The 27,085-nt window shown below is 41.3% G+C and overlaps 1 protein-coding gene across 2 annotated transcripts in view; it reads left to right on the top strand.

The window, feature by feature from the left end:
* Dnah3 (dynein axonemal heavy chain 3) overlaps positions 1-27,085 on the top strand; it is a 169,146-nt gene that overhangs the window by 85,883 nt on the left and 56,178 nt on the right. For both annotated transcript variants that reach the window (XM_029547398.1, XM_021201455.1), the window contains exons 40-43: positions 3,719-3,989; positions 19,704-19,807; positions 22,282-22,576; positions 25,665-25,844. In XM_029547398.1, coding sequence (XP_029403258.1) covers positions 3,719-3,989; positions 19,704-19,807; positions 22,282-22,576; positions 25,665-25,844 — 850 coding nt within the window. The remainder of the gene's footprint in view (positions 1-3,718; positions 3,990-19,703; positions 19,808-22,281; positions 22,577-25,664; positions 25,845-27,085) is intronic.

Genomic DNA, 27,085 nt, shown 5'->3' with positions numbered 1-27,085 from the left:
CATTCAGGATAGCATTTGAAATGTAAATGAAGAAAATATCTAATAAAATAAGTTAAAAAATATCATTGTCAGAGTAAGGAAGAGCATGGGTGCCACACTGCCAGTTATGCGGACACCACACTGCGTTTAATTGCTGTATTTCCATAGTTTGCTCCAACCTGTGACATTTTGTCTTTTCTTGTTTTTGACAATCTTGCCTCTTGATACTAGCCAGTTAATTTAATTGAGGTTCTGTATTTTGAATTAAGAACATGGAAAATGTGATCTATACACACACACACACACACACACACACATACACACACACACACACACACACACACCTGGTGTGTGTGTATATGTATATGTGTTTGCATGTGGATAGTGTTATAGATGTATATATGTATATATATGCATACATACACATATATAATAAAAATAGGATGTGTACATGTATATATACATATACTGTGTATACTGTGTGTATAAACATATGTGTTATATATTTTTATATGTGTGTATATATTTGTATATATAATAGAATGTGTGTATATACATACAAACATATATCTGTGTGTGTATACACACACTTACCCTATTAGAATTCTGGTTAGAGCTGGCTTTAAATTCATGATCATCCTGCCTGATCCTCTTCAGTGCTGGAATTATAGACATGTAGCTCTATCCTATACCTCCAAACAATCTTGGAGAGGAGCAAAGCCAGAAAATTTACTGACCCTGATTTTGATGCTTATCATAAAGCTATTGTCATCCAAACAGTATTGTACTAGCACCAAGACTGATATGGCCAGCAGAGACATAAAAAGCCCAGAAACAAAACCTCCCATACATGGCTAAATTATTTTTGACTTATATATGTTAAGACCATCCATGGGGAAGAACAATGTTTTCAACAAATATTACCAGGTGAACTAGATAGTCACTGCAAAAGAGTGAAGTTGGCTAGGCTGATGAGATAGCTTAATGGTTAAAAGTGTTTGCGGTTCTTGTGGAGGACCCAAGTGCAGGGCCCAGCACCCATGTCAAGTGGCTCACAACCGCTTAAAATCCCTGCTCCAGGAAATCCAAAGCTGCCTTCTGACCTCCCTGGGCACCTGCACTCATATGCTCCTACCCACACTCATACACAAACATACAAATTATTTTAAAATAAATCTAAAAAAAAAAAAAGATTTGCAGCCAGGAGCCCTAATCTCAGCACTCGGAGGCAGAGGTAAGCAGATCTCTGCAAGTTCAAAGCCAGACTGGTCTCCACTGTGAGTTCTAAGACAGGCAGGGCTATGTAGGAAGCTGGATAATTACCTAATATTAAGAAAAATATCGACTCAAAATGGATGCAAGATCTAAACAGAAAGAAAAAAATCACTATTAATTTTTAAGTGGAAAAAACAAGATCTTAACTTTTAACTTGGCAACAAATTCTTGGATGTAGAACCAAAGACATGGGGCAAAGATAAAAAGAATAGACACACTGCATGTCATTAAAATTTAAAATCTGTCTACACCAAAAGGTCAATCTGTCTAACAGTGAAAGGTAAACCCACACAGAACCAAAGATGTTTGTAAATTTTGTGACTGTAAAGAATTAATATCAGATGCCAAGCAAGGAGATATAGCCTTCAATCCCAGCACTTAAAAGCAGAAGTAGTTAAATTTCTGTGAGTTCAAGGCCAGCCTGACCTACATATCAAGTTCTAGACCAACTGTGTATACATGATAAATCCCTGACTCAAAAATTAAAAATGATTAGCATCAAAGACAGGAGAAATGGCTCAGTCATGTCAGACATACAAGAAGATCAGAGTTTTCAAACTTCAGAAATGATGTGGAAAATTGGGGTGTGGTGACATAAACTTGTAACTTCAGAACTGGAGAGGAGAGGCAGAGATACTGGATATGAAGGATTTACTAAGTGGCCAGCCCAGCCTTGTCTGCAAACTCCAGACCAATTAGAGACTTTGTATATATATATATATATATATATATATATATATATATATATATATATATATATATATATATATCACCTGAGGAAGGACAACCGTGGTTGGCCTCAGTCATGCATGTGCACATATATACACAAACATCAGCACTCATAAGTGCACTCACAGCTACAGGAACACACACATACACATACAAAGAATTACTTTGGAGGATATAGAAAGAAGCATGAAAATACAAACAATACAAACATGGGTAAAGGTCTTGAATGAACAGTTCTCCAAGAAACTACAAATGGTCAGGAATTACACAAAAAAACGCTAATCACATGGAAATCAAATCCACAATGATGGTTATATCTTTTCACACAATAAATAAATAACAAGTGTCTGAGAGGATGCAGAAGTTGAAATCCTTGTGGACTTACAGACCATTGCTGTAAATATGAAGTGAGCAGTTTGTCTGTCAAAATATTTTGGTGGTTTCTTTGAAAAGGGGACAATAGACTTTCCATATGTGATTAATATCCTGGTTTCTATGTATATACTCAAAATGACTGAATACAGGGACTTAAACAGATATTTATATGTCCATACATACACATTCAGGTTGTTCCCTAACCCAAACATCCATCAACAGATGAAGGGGTAAACAAAATGGTATAATCACACAGTAAAACACATTCTGGGTTTTTTTTTTTTTAAGGAAATATTGGGGGGTGGTCAAGAGAAGAATCAACAGTTAAAAGCTCTTGTCTCTCTTGCAGAGGACCTAAATTCAGTTTCCAGTACCCACATGGCAGCTCACAACAATCTATATCTTCAGTTACAGGGAATCCAACTCCTTCCTCTGACCTCTGAGGGTGCCGGGCATATACAGTGCACATACATAAAAGCAAGGAAAACCATCCATATGTATAAAATAGAATTCAAAGTAGTATAATTACTAAAAATAAATAGATAAAGAATAATTGACAAGCACAAAATTGGTGAAGCAAGAAGATACTATCTATGCTAATGAAATAAATTAATCACAAAATAACAGTTCTAGAATGTGCTTTGGAGTCACACATATGGAGATAGAAAATACGGTGCCAGCCATGTAAGGAGTGGAGGACAAGCTATTGTTAGTGGTACCAAGCTCCAGTTCTGGATAAAGGAGCCCTGATTATGAATAGTAATGATGGCTGCCCATGTGAATGTAGTGAAACCCACTGAAGTAGTGGGTTTTTAAATGTGTTTAACCACAATAAAAAATATATGTGGGCTAGGGAGATAGATAGCCCAATCTATAAAGTGTTTGCCATGCAAGTATAAGGACCTGAGGTCGGATCCCCAGCACCCAGGTAGAAGCTAAACATGATAGCTATTGCCTATAACTCCAGTACTTAGGGGGTGGAGACAGAGGATCTCTGGCGCTCACTGGCCAGCTAGTCTAGCTAAATCCACAAGCTCCAGGTTCAATAAGAATCCCAGTCTCATAAAAGAAAGGCGGAGAGCATTTGAGGGACACCCGGTATCCAACTCTGACCTCCACCTGTATCCTCAGACATGTAACACACATGAACGACATGTAACACACATGAACGACATGTAACACACATGAACCTGTCTATAGACATACACACCCATAAGAACTTGGAGTCACTGTGTGTGTGTATATATCATAAAGGGTGGAGTGTATGGAATGGATTCTCAGCTATATCAGTCACCTTCCAGGTCCTTCATAGGCAGACCCAGCACTCATCTCTTGGCATGCCCAACACTTTTCTCAACACACGCTTCGCTTTCTTTCACTTTCAGATGAACTCCGGGACATCCAGGAGGAGGAAATGGAGATGCATGAAGGTCTGTCAAGCCAGCAGATCTTCCTCTGGCTGCAAGGCCTATTTCTTTTCTCCTTGGTGTGGACTGTGGCGGGTACCATCAATGCTGAGAGCAGAAAGAAATTTGATGTGTTTTTCCGCAACCTGATCATGGGCATGGATGATCGTAACCCAAGGCCCAAGAGTGTGAAACTCACCAAAAACAACATCTTCCCAGAAAGAGGTACTTATGCCCCGTTATGTGAGTTTAAATCACGTGCCCCAAACCCAACTGAATGTGTGGGACATATAAGGTCTTATCAAAAACTAAGGGAGTACGGGGATCGCTTCTTTAGAGCCGACCCTTCCACCCCCGTGTAAGACATAAGTAGCCCTAAAATAGGTCTTTGGGACATTTAACTATGTTTTAAATATAAAACCACAATTATAGTTTATTTTGGGAGGTGTTTGGGATGTTATTTTATTTTTGTAAGTTTTTCATCATTTCACCTCCCAGTAAAAATAAGAAATACCTCCGCTATTGTCCTTCTTGATGGTTTCTCGTCTTGTTCTGTATGATTACGTGCTTCATGTTTGGTGGCTGTAGCATTAGTGCTTCTTTTTAACTTTGTCCTTATAATATCACATGTTGAAGTAGCCAATTTTGCTATATTATCTTTGTTTTTTGTTTTTGTTTTGTTGTTGTTGTCTTTTCGAGACAGGGTTTCTCTGTGTAGCCTGGCTGTCTTGGAACTGCTATATTATCTTTGAACTAACCACAAATATTCTTGGGTGTGAGTGTTTAATAAAGGAGTGGTGGTTGCTTAAGATTAACATGATTCAGGGTTAGAAAGACGGTTCTGTGGGCAAAGTGCTGTGCTAGAATGGGGGCCTGGCTTTGAATCTCTAGCACCCCTGAAAAAGCCGGATGTGGTGACATACATGGCTTGTAACCCCAGAACTGAGGGGGACAGTCAGGTAGATCCAGTCAAGACAGGCAGCAAATTCCAATTCAGTTGAGAGACCCTGTCTCAAAAAATTATATGGTGAGAGACTGAGCAAGACACCTGACAGTGACCTCTGACTTCCATATGTACACACACAAAACAGAGAAAAAAAATGCATAGTACGTACATATATATACATGCATATATACATGCATAAGCTTACTGAGAGTTTTATTGGCATTGTAACTTAATAATTCTTTTCTATATATAGCTTTGACTTACCTTCCTATTACATTTTAATCTTTTATCATATCTTTGTCATTTCTCCATGTAGATCCTATAAATTTCTTTTTGATACAGTATGAATGGTATTATGTTTTGAATTTTAAGTTCTATGTAATCATTTCTTTTTAAAATATTATTTATTACTATTTATACTAGTACACTGTAGCTGTCTTCAGACATACACCAGAAGAGTGTATCAGATCCCATTACTGATGGTTGTGAGCTACCATGTGGTTGCTGGGCGTTGAACTCAGGACCTCTGGAAGAGCAGTCAGTGCTCTTAACTGCTGAGCCATCTCCCCAGCCTACATGATCATTTCTGATAGGCAGGAAAGAAGCTGACTCTGTACCTGAAAATCATGATGTATTACTAATAAGTTCCAGGAAGATTTTCTTTAGAGTCTCTTCCATGTTATCCTTTTATGTCATAAGGCTTTTTCTTCCTCCCTATTTTTTTTATCTCCTTATCTCATTCCATTATCAAGACTTCCTAGTATGACTTTGAACAGGTGTGATGAAAGAGGATCTTAGAATCCTAGGAGAAAAACTCCAACCTAGGAGGAAGATATCTAGTCCTTGCCCTTAAGTATGACGGCATCTGTGATTGTTTTGAGCATGTTCCATCTATTCCTAACTTGCTGAGATGTTTTATTATGAGTATGTGTCTCAGTTACTTTTTATGCTGCTGTGATGAAACACCATGACCAAAACCAACATGGGGATGAGTTTATTTGGTTTACATATCCTGAATCACAGTCCATTGAGGGAAAGCAAGGTAGGAACTCAAGCAGGGCAGGAACCTGGAGGCAGGAGCTGATGCAGAGGCCATGAGGGATAATGCTTACTTGCCTGTGTCTTATGGCTCATTCAGCCTGGTTTTTTATACAACCAGAACCATCTGCCCAGGGTGGCAACACTAACAATGAGCTGGGCATTCCTCATCAACTACTAATTAAGAAAATGCTCTACAGCCTGATCTTATGGAAGCATTTTCTCAATTGAGCCTTTCTCCTCCTTGATGACTCTAGCTTGTGTCAAGTTGACATAAAACTAGTTAGCACAATTGATCCTTTGTCAACTTGACACATAAACACAACACTGTTAAGCCATAACCTTTCCTTTCTTGTTCATCACCCAAAATCACACATTAATATCAATATTATAATATAAGGTATTTTACAAACTTAAAAAGTCCCACATCCTTACAAATTCAAACACTTTATGAGTTTAGTTTCTTTAAAAATTCAAACTCTTTTAAAATCTAAAATCTCAAAAAAACTCCAAAATCTTTTTAAAAGTTCAAAGCCTCTTGGGTTCCAGCAAAATCAGAAATAAATATTTTATTTCATGAGAAGCAGGGCACAATCATAATCTGAAACAAGCAAAACCAAATTCCAACTGTAAATAACTCAGTGCTCAATGTCTGGGGTTCACTCCAGACATTTTCTGGGTTCCTCCAAAGTGGTTGGCCACTTCTTTGCCTCCACTCTGCAGTGTACACAGCTGGTCTGCTAGGCTTGGGCCAGCTCTTGCTGCTATTCTTGGAAGTCTTTCCATAGTACTGGGACCTTTTACAACAACTGGGCTGCACTTTAGCCAATAGCCTCTTCTGGACCCTCTTCATGGTATGGCGCCTCAAATGCTCTCTAATAAACCCTTTATGCCAAAAATGAATATCATCTAAAAGACTCTTACACACTACCAAGTTAGGCTGCCAGCACAAGTTACTATCTAGGCAAGCCCTAGGACACATTGACCCTGGACAAACACTTCCCAGATTTCACCTCATGGTGCACCACCAATTTCTCAGCTCCAGTTAACCAGCATCGATTGTCCCGACAAAGCAGAGGTTTTACTTCAGTGGTTCTGGTCTCTTACCATCAGCCCCAGATGATCAGACACCAGAGATTCTCTATTCAAAATAGCAATGGCCCTGAGAGAGATTTTAAACTTTCCAAGACACGCCTCCATCTTTGCATTTCTTTTTTTTAATTATTATTATTTTCTTTATTTACATTTCAAATGCTATCCCGAAAGTTCCCTATGCCCCCCCCGCCCCTGCTCCCCTACCCACCCACTCCCACTACTTGGCCCAGGCCTTCCCNTGTGCTGGGTCATATAAAGTTTGCAAGACCAAGGGGCCTCTCTTCCCAGTGATGGCCGATTAGGCCATCTTCTGCTACATATGCAGCTAGAGACACNAGCTCAGGGGGTACTGGTTAGTTCATATTGTTGTTCCACCTACAGGGTTGCAGCCCCCTTCAGCTCCTTGGGTACTTTCTCTAGCTCCTCCATTGGGGACCCTGTGTTCCATCCAATAGCTGGCTGTGAGCATCCACTTTGGTGTTTGCCAGGCACTGGCATAGCCTCACAAGAGGCTGCAATATCAGGGTCCCTTCAGCAGAATCTTGCTGGCATGTGCATTAGTATCTAGGTTTGGTGGCTGATGATGGGATGGATTCCCGGATGGGGTAGTCTCTGGATAGTCCATCCTTTCATCTTAGCTCTAAATTTTGTCTCTGTAGCTATATCCTTTCATGAGTATTTTGTTCCTTATTCTAAGGAGGAATGAAGTATCCACACAATGGTCATCCTTCTTGGTTTTCTTCTGTTTTGCATAATGTATCTTCGGTATTCTAAGTTTCTGGGCTAATATCCGCTTATCAGTGAGTGCATATCTAGTGACTTCTTTTGTGATTGGGTTACCTCACTAAGGGTGATATCTTTCAGATACATCCATTTGCCCAAGAATTTCATAAATTCATTGTTTTTAATAGCTGAGTAGTACTCCATTGTGTAAATGTACCACAGTTTCTGTATCCATTCCTCTATTGAGGGACATCTGGGTTCTTTCCAGCTTCTGGCTATTATAAATAAGGCTGCTATGAACATAGTGGAGCAAGTGTCCTTATTACCAGTTGGAAGATCCATCCATGTGTCCTTATTACCAGTTGGGTATATGCCCAGAAGAGGTATTGTTGGGTCCTCCAGTAGTACTATGTCCAATTTTCTTTGGAACTGCCAGACTGATTTCCAGAGTGGTTGTACAAGCTTGCAATCCCACCAGCAATGGAGGAGTGTTCCTATTTCTCCACAACCTCGCCAGCATCTGCTGTCACCTGAATTTTTAATCTTAGCCATTCTGACTGGTGTGAGATGGAATCTCAGGGTTGCACATCTTTGCATTTCTATCAGCATTGTCTTCTAAGCTCCTACAGAACAGCCCACTGAGTGCTCAAACAAGTCAATGGATTTTCTAGCTCAAAGTTCCAAATTCCTCCCCAAAATAACTTGGTCAGGTCTGCAGAAGCAACACTCCATTCTCCTGATACCAATTTCTGTCTCAATAACTTTTCTACTGCTGTGATGACACATAATGGCCAAAAGCAATTTAAAGGAGGAAGAGTTTATTTCACTCAGACTTCCATCTAACACAGTTAGTTCACTCTCAAAAGCATTTAGGGCAGGAAGCTGATGCAGAGGCCATGGAGAAGTGCTGCTTACTGGCTTGCTCCTCATAGCTTTCTCAGCTAGCTTTCCTATAAAAACCCAGGACAACCTTTGCTCCCACCTAAGACCTCCCTTATCATTCACTAATTAAGAAAATGCCCCACAGGCTTGCCTACAGCCCAATGTTATGGAGGTATTTTCTCAGTTGGTGTTCTTTCCTCTCACATGACTCTAGTTTGTGTCAAGTTGACATAAAAGCTAGCTAGCACAGTAGATGTTGGATTTTAAAAATATTTATGAAAATCATATGACATGGTTTTTCTTTTCATGTTAACAACATAGATTATAGAAAATTTCCAAATGATGAGCCAGCTTTATATCCCTATAGTCAATCCTATTTCATTAATTTGCTAACATCTTGTTGAGGAAATGCATTTATATGGGGATGAAAAACTTATATTTCATAACATCTCTGGTTTGGGCATTTGGATAATGCTAACCTCATAGAACGGGGCGTGTCTTCTAGAATAGACGATGGACATTTGTCAGCATCCCTAGTTTCCTAAAATGTACTTACATTGTTGATTTTAGTTATGTGTCTCTTTCTGATACATACAATCATTGATAAAATTCTCCTCCATGAGTTGCTTTCACTGCATCTCACAGGTATTAAAACACATTTTAATTTGCATTTAGGTCATATTTTTAAATTTCTCTTGATAGCCTTTTCCTCTATGTATGTGGTGTGTGTGTTCATGTATATGCATGTCTGTGGGTACATGTGTAGATGGAGACCCACAGCTAATGTTGATTGTCTTGTTCAACCCTTCTCCACCTTCTTCACTGAGGCAGAGTCTCACTTGAACCCAGAGTTTGACAATATAGCTAGTCTGTCTAGCCAGTTTGCTGTGAGGATCCCACTTCCAACTTCTAAGTGCTGAAATTATAGAAAAACTACTGTCTTAGGGTTTTAGTCCCATGAAGAGACACCATGACCAAGGCAACTCTTATAAAGGAAAACACTTACTTGAGGCTGGCTTATAGTTTCAGAGGTTCAGCTTATTATCATCACAGCAGCAAGCATGACAATGTCCAAGAAGACATGGTGCTGGAAAAGGAACTGAGAGTTGTACACCTTGCTCTGTAGGCAGCAGAAGAGGTCTGTGTGATCCACTGGGCATAGCTTGAGTATATATGATATCAAGCCTGCCTCCACAGTGACATTATTCCCCCAACAACGCATATTTCCTAATTTAGTGCTACTCCTTATGGTCCAAGTACTCACACTCTTTAGTCTATGGGGGCCATTCCTATTCAAACCACCACAGCTACCAAACCCAACCTGGCATTATTACACCTTGGTGATCAGAACTCTGATCTTCACCAGGGCTGATTGTGCAGCAATGCTTGAGCCTTCTCCTCAGCCCTTGGTACTTTTTGATTTGTATGTCAAAACCTTGTACTTTTTTGATTTGTCTGTTAACCTTGAAGAACTGAGATTGTCTTACTCAGAATTTCTATTCCTGCACAAACATCATGACCAAGAAGCGGTTAGGGAGGAAAGGGTTTATTCAGCTTACACTTCCACACTGCTGTTGATCACCAAAAGATGTCAGGACTGGAACTCAAGCAGGTCAGGAAGCAGGAGCTGATGCAAAGGCCATGGAGGGATGTTCTTTATGGGCTTGCCTCCCCTGGCTTGCTCAGCCTGCTCTCTTATAGAATCCAAGACTACCAGACCAGAGATGGTCCCACCCACAAGGGGACGCCCCCCCCCATCACTAATTGAGAAAATGCCTTACATCTGGATCTCGTGGAGGCATTTCCCCAACTGAAACTCCCTTCTCTGTGATAACTCCAGCTGTGTCAAGTTGACCCAAAACTAGCCAATACAGAGATTTTCTAGCTATCTTTCTCTTACTGGTTTCTATTCTAATTCTATTGTGCTCTAGAAGTATATACTGCATAGTATCTATTATTATTTAAATGTGTTAAAACGTTTTTCTAGTCAAGAATGTGGCCTGTCATGGTGAACATTCCATGTGATTTAAGAAGAATTCGTGTCTGCTGTTTTTAGATAGTGAACTGTAATTGTTCAGTTGGTTTGCAATGGTGGTGTTCATTTTAACTATTCTCTGACATTTTCTCATTGATAGAGGTCATCAAATTATTCCAATCAATGGGCAATGGATTTGCCCATTTATTCTTGACACTCTGTTTTTCCTTGTGTGTTTTGTCATTCTATTTACATCTGAAATGTGAAAACAGAGTGTAATTAAATTTTCTTCTCTTTTTAGTTAGAAGTTAGGCTGAATTTTATATATAGTGGTAGCTTGCTTTTCATGTGTTCTTTATTTAATGTTCTATTGTAGGTTGTGTTTTGTTTTTGTTTTGACAGACTATGTCTAGACATAGGTATCCTTTTATTTATTTTGCCTGTAATCTGATTCCTGTTTAGTCAGAAAGGGAAATCTGTATTCTATGCCTTCTGTATCTATTATATCATATTTCCTTGTTTTTGTTTTGAAGTGGGTTTTTATTTTAATACCAGTCATCCTCAACTTTAATTAGTCTCCTGTCCACCCTGAATAATTTCAGTCAACCTTTGCATATTTTGCTTCCTGCCATTTTTAATGTAACAGTTAAAAGCATAGACTCCAGAATAAAATACTCAAGGCTGGAATTCTGGCTCCCACACTTACTCGCTGGCAGACTTGAAGCGAATTCCTCAGCACCTCTCAGTTTCCACAGTTCTAAAATATGTACAACAATAATAGAGCATATCTGTGGTGTTCCTGGAAGGATTAAATGAGTAACTACATATAAAAACACTTAAGATAAATTATACTATAATGATGTTATATATAATATATAGTATAAGTGTTATAGTTTTCTATAGATACAGTATAATAGTGTTATAGTTTTCTATAGATACAGTATAATAGTGTTATAGTTTTCTATAGATACAGTATAATAGTGCTGCCATTGTTCCGAAGAGACTGGACATCTCACCTTTGATTTCATCTTTGTTTCATCTCAGCCTATTTTCTCCTTGTGCTTTTTTGTTCCTGTTTCATTTTTTCAAACTGATGCCTTCTGCACCTTACTGAGGGTGGTAAACCATCCTCTGAAGCCAGTGAACTTCATGCTGACCATGTCTTAGAGATATATTCTTCAGGTTGGCCTCCACACTGTTCTTCACGCTGCATTTCCACATGCTGTTTTCTGCTCTCCTTAGCCCTTCAGGCCAGTCTGTTTACTCTCTGTGACTGCAGACATGGCTCATGAGTTGCCTTTGATACCATTCTTGGTCCACTCTGCAATGACATCTTTCTTTCATCTTTGGAGCAAGATATGAAGTGTTTCCAATCTTTTTCCAGGTAACTTCCTCCACAATGTCTGTGTGCACTTTGGTGACCTAATATCCTCTTTCTTTGTCCCATTAACCAATGTAGCATACAAAAAACCAGAATTCCAAGTATTCACTGCCAACTGACTTCTTCATATACATCTTTGGTGAAATCTACTTAGTAGCTTTGATTCAGAAAGAGCTTTGGTAGTTTGGGGAGATGGCTCAGTGCTTCAAGTGTTTGTCTCACATGCAAGCGGGCTGAACCTTGGGTCTCCAAAACACACATAAAGTACCCAATGGATGCAGTAGTTCATCTATAATTTCAGCCTCAGAAGACAGAAACAGGGAATCCCCAGAGCAAGCTGGTTAGCAAGACTAGCCATACTGAAAAGTTTGGGTTTGATTGAGAGAACTTTCTCAAAACTAATAAGAAGGGTGATCAAGTATGATTTCCAACAGCAACTTTGAGCCACATGCACATATATACCTATACACACAGACACACACACATGCACACACAAAACAGTGAGAGCACATGCACACACACAAACACATAAAAGAGGCAAGGAAGCAAAAGCTGTTGACAAGACTAAAATGACCTTCCTCAAGTTGTAGCGGGAAGTGTAAAAATGCAATCCATGCTACGCCAGCAGTGCCTGGCTGCTTGCTCTCATCTTTGGTGGATTCTGACCCGGAGCACAGAAATCTCTCCACTCAGCTCACTAAGTTCCCACTGGCGGGTCACTACCATGACAGCCCCAAGCTTCCAAATTCCCACAGCCTTTGCATTTCGTGCAAACCCATGGTTTGTCACCATACCTTTCTCTCTGGAATTCAGTTGAGTCACCGCATGAAGGAAAACACACAAACTTAGTTCAGAATCAAAAGGTAACTCAATCGCTGAGCGCAACAACTAGCATCCTAACCTTGTAAGCCATATTAACTATAAATCCTCCAGACTCGCCATCTAAATCAGGGGCCATTTGTTAGCTACATATTGTCCTCCAAGCTGTCCCTGTCCAAAAATCCCATATCTCTTTCCTGTCTCCCCTCTTCCTGTCCCTAACCTGAAAGTCCCGCCTACTCCTTGCCCAGTGATTTGTCCCCTGAAATCTTTATTCATAAGAGGAAGGTTCTGCCACATCAAGTCACCAATGTGAGCAAATGTTTAGAAAGTCTAACTTTACTTTCATCCCCATGATAAATATCTATTTTCTTCCTGATAGTTTTCAAACTTACCATTGCTTTAAGTTATGATAAGGGTAAATAATGCTCATGATATATCTTTAAAATGAATCTGAAGTAATTTATGCTCTAGATTAAGGAACAGTTGGGTGGCAGGGATCCAGGGACAACATATGATCAACTAATGGCATCTGTGAGAAGCAGACTTTTCTGTTTGTTTAATCTGTGCATAAAGGCTCTGTGGCTCCTTAGCTTGGAGGCTTCCTGTCTGAATTGAAAGTGCCATTGTTATGACTCTCTCCACCCCCTTCTTTACTGGGCTCTGTGACTCTCTTGACATCTCATCTATGGAAAATTGCTAAGTGAAGGGAAAAGGAGAGGATGACATCACTGTCCTCCCAGAACAGTAGCTGACAGGCAGCTGGAGAGCTGCTTAATGATCAGTGCAGTTTTGGGGCAGCCACTGGGAAGGGTCCAGACTTCCTTTCCTTTCTTCTGCAATCACTTGGTTTGTTATGTTCTGGTCAGTTTTCCATTCTGAAATTATGAACACCTGAAAAGGTCAACTTAAAAGGAGGCTCACTAGAGAAAGTAGCCAAGGAGCTGAAGGGGTCTGCAACCCTATAGGTGGAACAATAATATGAACTAACCAGTATCCCCAGAGCTCGTGTCTCTATCTGCATATGTAGCAGAAGATGGCCTAGTCGGCCATCATTGGGAAGAGAGACCCCTAGGTCTTGCAAACTTTATATGCACCAGTACAGAGGAACACCAGGGCCAAGAAGTGGGAGTGGGTGGGGAGGGGAGGAGGGTGGGGGAGGGTATAGGGAACTTTTGGGATAGCATTTGAAATGTAAATAAAGAAAATATCTAATAAAGAAAAAAAAAAGAAGGCTCACAGCTTTGGAGGTCTCTGCCCATAGTGAGTTGGCCCACTAGTTTGGGGTCTGAGGCAGCACATCACAATGACAGCACATGGCACAGAAAGCTGTTCACCTCCTGCTGACCCAGAAGCCAGAAGGATGAGTTAGAAGAGCTGGTACGTACAAGAGCATGTGTCCAATCATCTCGATTCCTTCTACTGGATCCTGCCTCCTAAAGGTTCCATCCACTTCCATTAGGGCCATAGGCAAAGGCCTTCAATACATGGGCCTTTGGAAGATGTTATCCAAACATTTTCTTCATCCAGCTCATCTGCTTTCTGCTTAAAAGGGATTCTACCAAGATTCTTTCCATGTTTGCTTATAGTGACACTAATCTTTTATTCTCCTGTTTCTTCCTAAATAGTAGCAGACTGAGAAGTTCCTAGCCAGACCCCACTTATCCTGAAAGGGGTAGGTGTACTTTTTTATGTAAAAACTCCATTGAGTCATACTTTACATACTGTGAAATTCACCCACTTAATTACACAAATGAGTGACTTTTAGAAAGCTTACTCAATGTGGCGATCACCATAATCCTGTTTTAGGCTATTTCCATCACCCCTGTAAGATCCTTCATCAATGTATTCAATTCATCTCTGTTCTCCTCACTGGAAGGCAGCCACTAACCTATTCTCCAAGGATTTAGTATTTCATGTATGTGCAATTATGTAACATACAGTCTCACTTCCTTCTAGTCACCTGAAGACGATTCAAATGCCTTTCCAGCCTTGTCACAAGCATCCAGGGTTACAGTTCTATGAATAAACTTCAGGAAATCCACCTCCAACTTCATGGGATGCTGCTTTCTTGGTTTTTCATGATCTAGGAACCATGTCTGTGAGATCCTTGTGTGTGAGCCAGGGATTTATCTTTCTAGATGATGCTGCCATTTCCCTCTGTTGAAGTCTTCATTGTATGACCGTTGAAAAGGCGCTCCCCAATTGAGACATTTGCTTTGCTCTTCAGTTGGGGAAGAAGCTGGAGGCAGGTGAGGCATTGAGAGGCAGCAGAGCATTCACTTTCCTCATTCTGCTCTCTTCTCCTTCTTCCCTGACCCGAGTTTGACTGACAGCCACAGTGCAACGAAAATAAAAGTGATTCTAAGGAGAAGCTCGGAACTTAGTGTTGGCAGACAGCTTCCTGTATGCCCAGGGCCCTTCAAATGCTTGACAGGTTAGAGCTCAGTCACTCTTCATAGTGATTTTCTAGGCTTAGAGTAAACTCAGATCCACTACACAGATGTGCAAAATGGGAGTGCTGGCCAAATTACATAGTTGGTAGGTCCATTTTAGTTAAATTTGTTCTTTGGCCTAAATGTTCTTGAATGAAACCACAAACTAACCCACAAGGGAAGGAGAAAAATATGTTACTGACACATGCTTTTAGTATCTCTTATTTTCTTATAAAAGAAACCTCTCAAAGAAAAATGATGAAAAAATATTTTTTTTTTGTTCACATCAACCTGTTAATTGTATTTTAGTTTTCAAAATGTACTTTTTCCTGTGGATCTGTCTTCATCTTTTATCATCCTTGTATGTAATGTTCATAATGGTATATGTCCATTTTAAAACTCTTGTTATTGTTGTTGTTGTCAGTGTGGAGGATCCAAGCCAGGCTTTGAGGATGCTAGGTCAGTGGTCTGTCACTGAGCTACATCCTCAAACCTTTTTGTTGTTGTTTTTTGTTTGTTTGTTTGTTTTTGAGATAGGGTCTCACTATGTAGCCAAAGCTGGCCAAGAATTCTTTCTCTTACTAACTCTACTTATCCCCTGCCCAAGATAGTAGGTAAGCTACCACACCTTGCTCTCATCTGTGATTATTTCTCTAAGAATTTTTTTCTGTTTTAATACATAGGTGTTCTCTTCATTTTATAAGGCACAGTGTTCACTGGCTTCCTAATGGAGGCCTTCTCAACTGGTTCCTTGTGATCACAGTGGTGTGAGATCACAGATGGTGTCACATGATTACTTGGGCTGTAAATCATTTCCTTGTGATGAGTTTACAGAAATGGTAGTTTTTTTAGAGAACAGTTTTTAGTCCAGTGAATATAGTGTCAGATAGCCTTCTAAAAATGTCATCCGTGGTCAGGCACTCAGGAGGCAGAGGCAGACAGATCTCTGAGTTCGAGGCTACCCTGGTCTACAAAGTGAGTCCCAGGACAGCTACACAGAGAAACTGTCTTTTAAAAAATAAAAATACTGAACCAGAGTTACTTCTGAGTAAAGCTGAGGGGGAATAGGATGACAGAAGAAGTGCCCTTCCTTAATGCATGACGATACCAACAACAAGACATTCTTTAAAAAATACTGCAGAAAGAATTGAGACTTAATTCTGTATATGCTGGAAAGCAGTGGGCAAAGAGAGGAGAGAAGAAAAAGAGAGATGGAGAGGCAGAGAGAGAGGAGAGAGGGGAGGAAAGATGATGAGTGGAGAGGAGGAGGGGGAAGGAGATGGTAGAGGGGAGGAGAAGGGGATAGGAGAGAAAAGAGAAGACAGAAAAAAAGAAAGAAGCTAAAGAAAGAAGTTAAATCACATTGTAAATCAAATGGGTCTAACAGGCATAATGCTCCCTCACAGCACTACAAAACATGTATTCCCAGCACCCTGGTAGAGTTAGAGTCTAGTTTTCCTCCCATCCCCATGCTTCCAGAAATAAGACTCAGACTTAAATTATATTTACAAATACCTTTGCCATATAGTTAAGGTGGACTTTGACTAGATCATAACTTAAATAACCCAATTCTTTTCACTTACACTCTGCCACATGGCCAGTTACCTGTGCTCAGTACTATCCATCCATCTCATCATCACATCTCCCACATGAAATCTCCTGCCTCGCTCTCTCCCAGAATTCCCTCTTCCTCCCAAATGTTCCACCTCCTTTCCTGACCTAAGCCATAGACCATAGGGTTTTTAATTGACAGGTGATACACCCATACAATACACAAGATATTCTCTCCACAGCACCCCATGAAACTTTCTGTATAACAGATCATATCACATGACATGAACAACAGTTAACAAATAGAAAAGACTGAAATAATTTATTGTATTTTATATGTCCTCAGTGGAATAAAACTGAAATCAAGACCAAGAGAAACTAAAGACCACAAACAAAATCATGGAGAGCGAATAAAATTTAATCAAATGATGACTGAATCATTGAAGAAATCAATAGATAGCAAACCCCAGAATTGAATGTAAATTAAAGCACAACATAGCAAAACTTATAAGATAAAATGAAAGCATTCCTAAGATCAAAGTTTAGTATTTACATTAAAAAAAAGAGATCTTTTGCCAAAGGTGAGATTCAGAGAGAAGGAAAGGGAGGAGAGGGCGGAGGAAGGCAGGGGGTGAGGGGTGGGGGATAAGAGAGAGCAGGGGAGGGCAGGGGAGGAAGCAAGGTGGTTGGTGATAGGGAGTGGATGAGAGAAGAAGCTAAATGTTGGTAATCATTGAAGCTACATAGTGGTACCTGATGGTTTTCATAGTATCGTTTTTGTATACTTGACTTTTATTTTACAACAGTACAACAATGAAAACCACAATCATAAAATATTGGATTAAGTTATTTTTAAAAGCATAATGATTTTTTAACTCCTTACAGGTTTTAATTAAGAAATGCCCTTGGGAGCTGAAGAGAGAGCTCTGTTTGTAAAGTGTTTGCCTCATAAGTATAATGATGTAAATTTGAATCCCTCACATTAAGGAGCTGGATGTGTCTGCAGGCACTTGAAATCCTAGAGAGGTCAAGATGGGAGGTAGAGACAGGAAGACTTGCTGGAGCTTGCGGGACTCCTGGGCTAGCCTAGGCTACTTAGTGAAGCTCCAGATCAATGAGAAACCCTGTCTCAAATGCAGTATAGAAGACATCTAAAAGCCCATATCCTTGGTCCTCTGACTCTACCTACTGTGCTCTCAAGGACATGCACATGCCTGTAAATTAGGTCCACACACTCGAGCACTCATGTGGAACCAGTGTCCTTATAGTGAACAATGAGTATCTGAAGTTCAAGAGCTTCTTCTGCTCCATGGCTATCTTCTGCTACAACTAAGAAAAATTAAATTAAATATTTTTTGTTAGAGATAGCTTCTTACATGTATCCCAGGCTTGCCTCAAAACTGCAATTCTCCTGTCATAGTTTTATAAACACCAGGAATTCAGACTTTTCCACTACACATAGCTAAATTGAATATCAGTGCTTAAAAATTATATGTCATATGACCACATTCTTATAAAATATTTTCTCATCAGTGTGTTGTTATATTTCTAATATATTAGTGCACCTGGAGAAAGGACTGGAGAAACTGTCATCAAAAGTTTATTTCTACATATGGAATTATTGTATAGTATTCTCCCTGGTGAGACAAGAACAGGCATCTACTTATTCTGTGTGGACAGCCAAGGAGAGTCCCAAGTAAGGATAGCACAAAAGTCTACACTGATGAAGCAGTGAGTGTCATTGGAGTTACAGGGATATGAGCGAAGGATTACTTATAGGAACAGAAATTACTATAAGGGTCACTTATGGGAGCAGAAAAGGCAGCAGCAGCACCAAAGCCCACTCCAGCATGGATGACAGCTCATGAGTGCTGCAAACCTGGAGCACACTGCACAGCATGCAGGCGTGTGACAGGCTCGAGAGTCCCTTCTAGGTACCTCAGTTGGTCTACAAGTGTCTCTCAGCAGACCTTACTGTTTATATATACTTGGCAAGGGAGAGACCTACAGCATCTTGCTGGTTTCAGGAACTTCCTGAAGCCTTTGAGCTGTTTATTTCCTGAGTTGAAGGAACTTGTTTGTAGGATGAAATGTTTCACTTCCCCTTTTAACATCCTGACTCTTAATGACATTCCCTCCAAGATGAAGGTTTTATCTGGGAGGAAATTGCTATATAACAAGAGATTTAGATCAATTTATTACTTTCTTTTGTTATTTAGAAATTTGTTGCTTTTATTATTAAAAATACTTTGGCTTCTGGAGCTGTGAAGATGGCTCTGTCATTAAGATACCTGCCACCAAAGCATGAAGACCTGAGTTTGCATCCCTAGACTTTACATAAAATGCCAGCATAATAATACCCCTGGTGCCAAGGGGCACAGAGACAGGTAGATCCTTGAAGTTCATTGGCCAGCCAGTCTATCAGGGTCAGTGAAGTTCAGGATCAGCAAGTGACTCTATCTCAAGAAAGTGAAGGTGGAGAGCTATCAAAGAAAACATAGGACATCAACTCTGACCCTCACAGTCATATATGCATACATATATACCTGCTTATACACAAGCAAATATTCATACTAACAAGAAGGCTGAGGTAAGAGGCTCACAACTTTAAAGCTAGGGAGCTAGCCATATAGATGGCTGCCAAGGCTGACAACCTGAGTTTGACCCCTGGGACCTACATGGTGGAAAGAAAGAACTGACTTCTGTAAATTGTCCTCCATCCTCCACACACATGTGGTGACATGCCCCCATGCCACCACCAAGTAAACAAATGCATGTACTTAAAAAAAAAAAAAACAAGTCGTAAGCTAGGTTTGGCTACATAGCAAATCCAAGTTCAATACAGAACAGGCCCCTATCCCAAAGACTAAAATCAAGAAGAACTTACATAATCTTCACTTACCATTTTATATGAATAATAAAGATTTTTTTGCCCCAGTTTGTGGTTGCCAGTGACAGGTAAGTGTCACCACAAGTGTGCTGGGTCTGGCTGGCATGTAGGCATTTTAGCTGCCTAGAACTGAGGCAGTCAAATTCCTCAAATATGAAACTTACCTTGGTTTGCTAATGACATGCTCTATTTCTTTGGGTACAGGAAGCATCTATGATTTTTACTTCCTCAAACAAGGGGGTGGACACTGGAATGCATGGACAGAATATATCACCAAGGGGGAGGAGACTATCCCTGCGAATGCAAAGGTAAAGGGAATGCTGGGCTTTCTGGAATTTTCCAAGTACCCTTCCAAATGGAAGAACTACCAGCTCCCTATGAGCATTCCCATGAAGTGTTCTGCAAAGATCAAACCATCAAAAGCATAGAGTGTAATATCAGAGAGACCTAGATTTATTACATAGGCTTCAAGTTCCTCACCTCAGTTTATCCAACTGTAAGATGGAAAAAAATAATAAAGGGTGATTACCAAGACTGAAGGTAGTATACACACCCTCGTAGCACATAGTAGGAGTTAGATAGGTGTTCATTATTATTCTGATCATTGCCATTATCTAAGCCTAAAAAACCCCCACATTATATCCTTAGAGAAAAATTTCCTCTGGCAGAACTCAGAAAGATGAGTTTCAATCAATGGATTTCCTGGGTAATGGCTAATGCACTATATTTCAGTCCTACAAAGAATACGCAAAATGAGTGCTCTTGTACCTCCATTTGGATAACCTGGTGTATTTTATGTATTCTTCTTCAGTGACTGTACAGAACTTCCAAGTGGGCTCTTAGAGGGCAGATGGAAACGTGAGGGTATTGCAGGACCACAGCTGCACTCACAAGGATACTTCAGACAAGGGTGATTGTACTGATCTCAGGACAAACATCCTAGGGTCTGGGTTCTATAAAGAAGGCCCAGCACTGAGATCCTCAGCTTTAATTGACCTTATACAGCTCTATTGTCTGAATTCCAAGGATTTGAAATTGTACTAAACTCATATGGTCAAGGGCCCAGTGTAGAAAGTATTTTCAGCTCCAATGGGTATTTTCCTCTTGTCAAATGAAAATAACACTGGGTGAACTCCAGCTGACTTCAAGTTCCTGATCTATGCTGTAAAGTGGGAGTCTTGAACCTGCATTCAAGCATCACTAACATAGAGAATCCTGGCTTGCTTGCAGCCTGTTTTATCATCTGCCTCAAAGGGTTACAGGGAAGACCTCAGAATAATATAGGCATGGCATCCTGGTCTGCATCCTTGTAGGATCGTTCTCTTCTCTGCTTTAATGACCATACCCATCTGCTTCTTTTCAGTTAGCCAAATTATTTCCCAAAAGAAGCCAAGCTTTTGTTTGTAAAAGCTTCCAAGCTGCACAGATTTGGTGGTACCCAAGTCAAGGTCAAGTTTGGTTTTTGGAAGCAACATTTACAAACTGCAGTGTGAATGTTGCTCCCTGATGTCATACCACACAGCATCTCCTTTCCAAACCAGACATGATACAAGGAGACCTCTACATGTAATATACACCTTTCTACCCCTTGTTTTGCCCCACCAAGGGATCAGTTGTGACAAAATGATTATAGGATCCAGGCTCAGAGAATTCAATCTTAGGTAAGATATTCTATCCAAAGTAATAAGAATTCCAGAAGCTATGATTGGGGTCTCTAAATCCACTTAGGAGCTGAGGCCCAGGGAAAATATTCAATTCCCATATTGGAAAAAAATGGGAGATTCAGTGGGTGTGGGTCTTGGGACCTAGAATCTCAATGTTGGGGAAAGGGAATCAGGAACAAGAGAAGTCTTCTGGCATTAGCTTTGTGTCACTATGGCAGAATGTCTGAAAGTCAACTCTGAGGAGAAAATGCAAACTTTAGCTCATAATTTTATGCTATGCTCACTTAGCCCCATTGTCACAGGGATAGTGTTGAGGTATAACGTTACTACAGAAGAGCTAAGCAGAGAAAAAAACCACTCACCTCATAATGTCTAGGAAGCAGAGAAAAGAGAGGACAAGGACAGAATATAAGCCTGAAAACTGTGCCCCAAAGTCCCCTCTACCTCTTCAGTGTGTCTTATCTCTTATGTCTACCAACTTCCAATAAACCAATGAGCTATGAACCCATCAAGGGATTAATATATTGATGGGCTCAAACCCCTTAGGATCCAATTGTTTCACAAAATCCCCATTTCTGAACATTTCTACGCTGAAGACCAAACCTTCAACTTATAAATCTTCTTATCTGACTACAACATACCTAAACCTTCTGAGCCAGAATAGGTGGCACATGGAAGGTGGCTCTTGCTTGAGACAAAGCAAGGTAAAAGCAAGTCTCAGAGAGAGAAGCTTGATCCTGACCCTTATTATTGGTTTTTATGCTGGTTTAGTATTAAGAATGTAGACTTTAGAATCATACAAGCTAGAATCCAAAATCCTTACCTTTCCACTTCTTATTGAAGAAGACCTGCTGTGCCTCTGCTTCCTCATCTACGAAACAGGGACAAAGCACTCCCTTTATGTGTTTGGTCCCGTTTGATCTCTGACAACTGAGTATTAAATGCCATGATTGTCCCCATTTCAGAACTGAAACTAAGGTCCCTTGAAAAGTTAAACATTTGCTCAATTTTATAAAGATAATAAAGAATGGAGCTACAGTTAAACCCAGATCCCCTGAATCCCAAGATTCAGTCCTCCTGGTCCAGGACCAAGATTTTCCTGTATCTTTGTGCAACAGGTATCAGACCTCATCATTCCCACAATGGAGACTGCCCGGCAGTCCTTCTTCTTAAAAACCTACCTGGACCATGAGATCCCGATACTGTTCGTGGGTCCCACAGGCACTGGCAAATCAGCTATCACCAATGACTTCCTTCTCCACCTTCCCAAAAATGTCTACCAGCCCAACTTCATCAATTTCTCTGCCAGAACTTCAGCCAACCAGACCCAGGATATCATCATGTCTAAGCTGGACCGTCGGAGGAAAGGCCTTTTTGGGCCTCCCATAGGGAAGAAAGCAGTGGTGTTTGTAGGTAAGGCATTGGCTTGGGTCTGGGTAGATTAAGTTCTTGTATCCGAACTGCAGTAAGGCAAAGCTTCCTGGCAGGTGGGTTAGCATTCCTACCACCACCATGTCTCCTGCCTCTTCTCACTTCCTCCCTCCTTTGTTACTTCCTTCCTTCCTCTCCCTCCTTTCTGCTCTGCTTTTCTTCTTTCTTCTCTAGTGAACAGTATGCCTAGGAGACTGTGGTGCTGGCAGCTAAACTTCAACACCCCCAGAAATAACGTTTGTGTCCATTTGCATCAGATAAGTGGGTCTTCATTGAGTGATATCAGATAGTGGGTCATCACTAAGCGAAGGAACCCAATAGTTGATAAGAAAATGTTGATGAAATAAGAGCATAGACTTTCAACAGTCACTTTATACAAAGTACTTCCTCTTTTTTCCCCCCTTTGAGCGTCAGACCTGCATGAGATTACTAATCTTCATGGTTGTCTTAGGCTGGCTGACCCAGGAGATACTCATAATGTCCCCACTGTCTTGGATTATCTTGTGTCCTGTATTTTAAACTCATGTATTAATAATATACATTTCATGGTTATATTTATATCCTTACACATGCTCATCTTCTCTTGAAAGGCAGGAATCTTTTTTTAAAAAAAGATTTATTTATTTATTATATGTAAGTACACTGTAGCTGTCCAGAAGAGGGCGTTGTTACGGATGGTTGTGAGCCACCATGTGGTTGCTGGGATTTGAACTCCGGACCTTTGGAAGAGCAGTAGGGTGCTCTTACCCTCTGAGCCATCTCACCAGCCCGAAAGGCAGGAATCTTATCCATTGTATTTTTCCTTCTTTTTCTACCCTTCCTTTTTCCCCTCCATCCAGGTCTCCCACAATCTTTATGATATACCCAAAGCCAGTTGAAGCCTTGCACTAAACTAAACTTGGTTCTATATCAATGTTCAACCCTAGGTATAGTTTGTCTCAGCCCCCCTGATCTAAGGTTCTGTCCCTTACCTCGAATGCATTTGCATTAAATCAGTTAATGTGTCTAAAGTTCCTAAAATGTTGACTGACACAAACTGATCAGTCTATTAATATTTGTTGAAAAACAAAAACAAAAACCAAGAGCCCTTGTCGGGCAGCGGGTCTTGGGGAAATAAAAGAGGGTGGGAGAGAACCCTCGTCCTGCCAGAGCTCCAGTGCAGTCCCCCAAGTCTACCCTCCCTCTTTGCAGCCCGGGTGGGCGTCTGGCTGTGGGAAGCCACAGAACCCCAGTCCTCGAGGGAAGAGAGGGAGTAATCCGGGGTCTCTGGACCTCGAGGAGGCCAGAGACAACAGGTTCTCAGTCTCTGACATCCCAGATATCGCTGTATGTCATGGAAAAGCTGAGAACATGCCCTCAGATGGACTCTGGCCTGGGGCCTGAAGGGAGGGTAGGGGAGCCTTGAGAGAGAGAGGAGAGGAGAGGAGAGGAGAGGAGGGGAGGGGAGAGGAGGGGAGGGGAGGAGAGCGGAGGGGAGGAGAGGAGAGGGGAGGAGAGGGGAGGAGAGGAGAGGAGAGGAGAGGGGAGAGAGTTGAGTCTGGCTAGCCTGGAGGCCATGGCTGGAGCACAGGAAGGCCTTCCTGTGGGAGGTTAGGCCTGGGTCTTTAGAGGAAAGCCTGTTCTCTTGCCCCAACACAGTGAATCTCGATGAGCAGAGACGGTCAATAGTTTTAGAGCTTTATTGTAGAAAGGTAAAGAGAAAGAGAGAAAATAGAAAAACAGCCCTTTTATAGCGGGCTGGGCTTTCTTGCAGTTGCAGGGTGGCTGTGAGGAGGAGCATACCTGGCTATTGTCAGGTAACTGTGAGGGTGGAGTCTAGCCAGAATGCCAGGAGTTTGGGACTTTGTCTGAGTGACTGATAGTCACAGGATTATGGAGTTGGGGGCTCTGTGGTGTCAGGCACCTATGTGTGTCTCGGAGCGTGGCTCACTGTTCCATCCCCTGTAGAGTTTCTACTTGGTCTCCTGAGTAAGTCTCGATCGACCAGAAAACAGGCTGCCGTTCACGGTCCCACAAGCCCCACCATGGAATTAGTGTCTCCTCTGTGCCCAGCCTGAGTGCTGGGTCGCAGACAGAAAATGTTCTTGTACTTACGAGAACTTGTAACCACCTCTTGACATTTTGAGTTTGCTCATGAAAGGTCCTAGTTTAAAGCCTTGCTCCCACCAGACTTCAGCCCCTCAGAAGGAGGGGTTGTTACTCAGTAGTAGAGCATTTGCTTAGCATGTAGGGAGGCTCTGAGTTCAATCCCTATCACCACTGAAAATATGTTCGCTGGCAGACACCATGTCTACAGTGCCTGGGCAGTACAGTGAGACTCCCTCTCAACACTGAAAGTATAACAAACAAACAAAAAAATTTGGACAATGAACAAAATGTCTGTGGTCTTGCAGACAGTGTATTTTGGCTAAGGAAAATTGGGGGAAAGTTAAATGCTCATTTGTTGATGTCACCCGTGTATCTTATAGCCATGATGGGCAAGAAGATAGAAAAGAAGATAGAAAACTCGAAACCCTTTCCCAACTGATTAGGATGTCTACTTACTGGGTCTTGAATGGTGTACTGGCTAGCTTTGTGTCAACTTGACACAGCTGGAGTGATCACAGAGAAAGGAGCTTTAGTTGGGGAAATGCCCCCATGAGATCCAGCTGTGGGGCATTTCCTCAATTAGTGATCAAGGGGGAGAGGTCCCTTGTGGGTGGGACCATCTCTAGGCTGGTAGTCTTGGATTCTATAAGAGAGCAGGCTGAGCAAGCCAGGGGAAGCNAGCCAGTAAAGAACATCCCTCCATGGCTTCTGCATCAGCTCCTGCTTTCTGACCTGCTTGAGTTCCAGTCCTGCATCCTNTGGTGATCANNAGCAGTATGGAAATGTAAGCCAAATAAACCCTTCCTCCCCAACTTGCTTGTTGGTCATGGTGGTGTGCAGGAATAGAAACCCTGACTAAGACAAATGGGAATGGGGTCACTGGAAACAGACTTTCTCATGGAGGGAATATTCATTGGTGACCCCTGTAAAAATCAAAGGATCCCATAGACTCAGTGTATGTGGCTGTGGCTTCCTTCTACAGATGACCTCAACATGCCAGCCAAAGAGGTGTATGGAGCCCAGCCCCCCATCGAACTGCTGAGACAATGGATTGACCATGGCTACTGGTTTGACAAGAAAGACACAAACAGGCTGGACATTGTGGATGTTCTGCTTGTGACTGCCATGGGTCCCCCTGGTGGAGGAAGGAATGACATCACTGGTATGTCTAGGAAAGGGGTTTATTCCTCTCTCTGTTTCCCCTGCAGAGCTGGCTATCATGGATGAGTGGGTTTGCTTCAGGGCCTTCTGACAGGAGAGCTTGTGGAGTATGTGCTGCTGAGAGAGCTAGGAAGGTTTGGGTTAGCTCCAGACTTCATGTTGAACGTTGTGTGCAGTGGGGTAGGAAGGTGACAAGAGTCTGCGAGGAGTCTTGTCTATTCATCAAAAAGGGGGTACCACATGAAGGGAGGAGCTACAGGGTTGCATTTGCCTCGGATCTGAGTACAGCAAAGTCTAAGGTACCCCAACTCCATAGGGAGCTTGCTTTATTACTATTTCCAAACAGGAGTGTGTTTCTAGAACCCACAGCAGTGGGCAGTTCAAGTTCAATCACAAATAGGATCTCTGAAAAGCTTCTAGCATAGAATCTAGCACTTACAACTGCTGGGGGCGTGTGTGGTCACGTGAGATGAAGCCCAGCAATGGTGCAGGTGAGAGCATCCAGGCTCCGTAGGTGCTCAGGGAATGCCAGGCTGAGGCAGTTACGTGGGTTTGTGGGGTGCTCTGCTCTCGACTGGGTCCTCTTAGGAAGTTGAGATGACCTGATGAATCAACGTCTTAATTTTTTTTTTATCCAAAAGTCTGAAAAAAAATTAAAAGAATCCAGGGTTGCCACTTGATAAAAAAGCTGAGTCACTCCTGTTAGCTGTGAGAGAGGATGCTGAATCACCATCATGGTTGACAAGAACAATCTTGTTTCTATTGTAATCCATCGCTGTTAGGGAATGATTACATTTGAGGCCGATGTTTTTAGAAAGATTATTTTAATTGTATGTGTATGAGTGTTTTGCTTGTATGTATGTTTATATGTACACTGAATGTATTTCTGGTGCCTGTGGAGGCTAAAAGAGAACAGCAGACCCCCTGGACCTGAAGTTATGGACAGTTGTAAGTCTCCCTCTGAGTGCCAGAGACCAAACTTGAGTCTTCCCCAAGAGTAGTAAGTACCCTAACCACTGAGCCAGCGCTCGTCCCTAATGCTGATTTTTTAGTGAAATTATATTCAGTAGGAAACCAATAACCTAGTTTATAATTGACAGTTATTAGCATTTAGCATTCAGATGGAGAAACCAAAGCTCAAAGTAACGTTTTATGGTTATTGGGAGCACAGTGATTGAGAACATGGCAACAGATAGACTGTTTGCCTAACACAGAGAAAGCATGAATTTATGTTAAATACTA

This window comes from Mus pahari, chromosome 1, assembly GCF_900095145.1.
Source record: "Mus pahari chromosome 1, PAHARI_EIJ_v1.1, whole genome shotgun sequence".
Taxonomy (NCBI): Eukaryota; Metazoa; Chordata; class Mammalia; order Rodentia; family Muridae; genus Mus; species Mus pahari.
The sequence above is the reverse complement of the archived record's forward strand: the minus strand, read 5'-3'. Positions and strand labels throughout refer to the sequence as shown.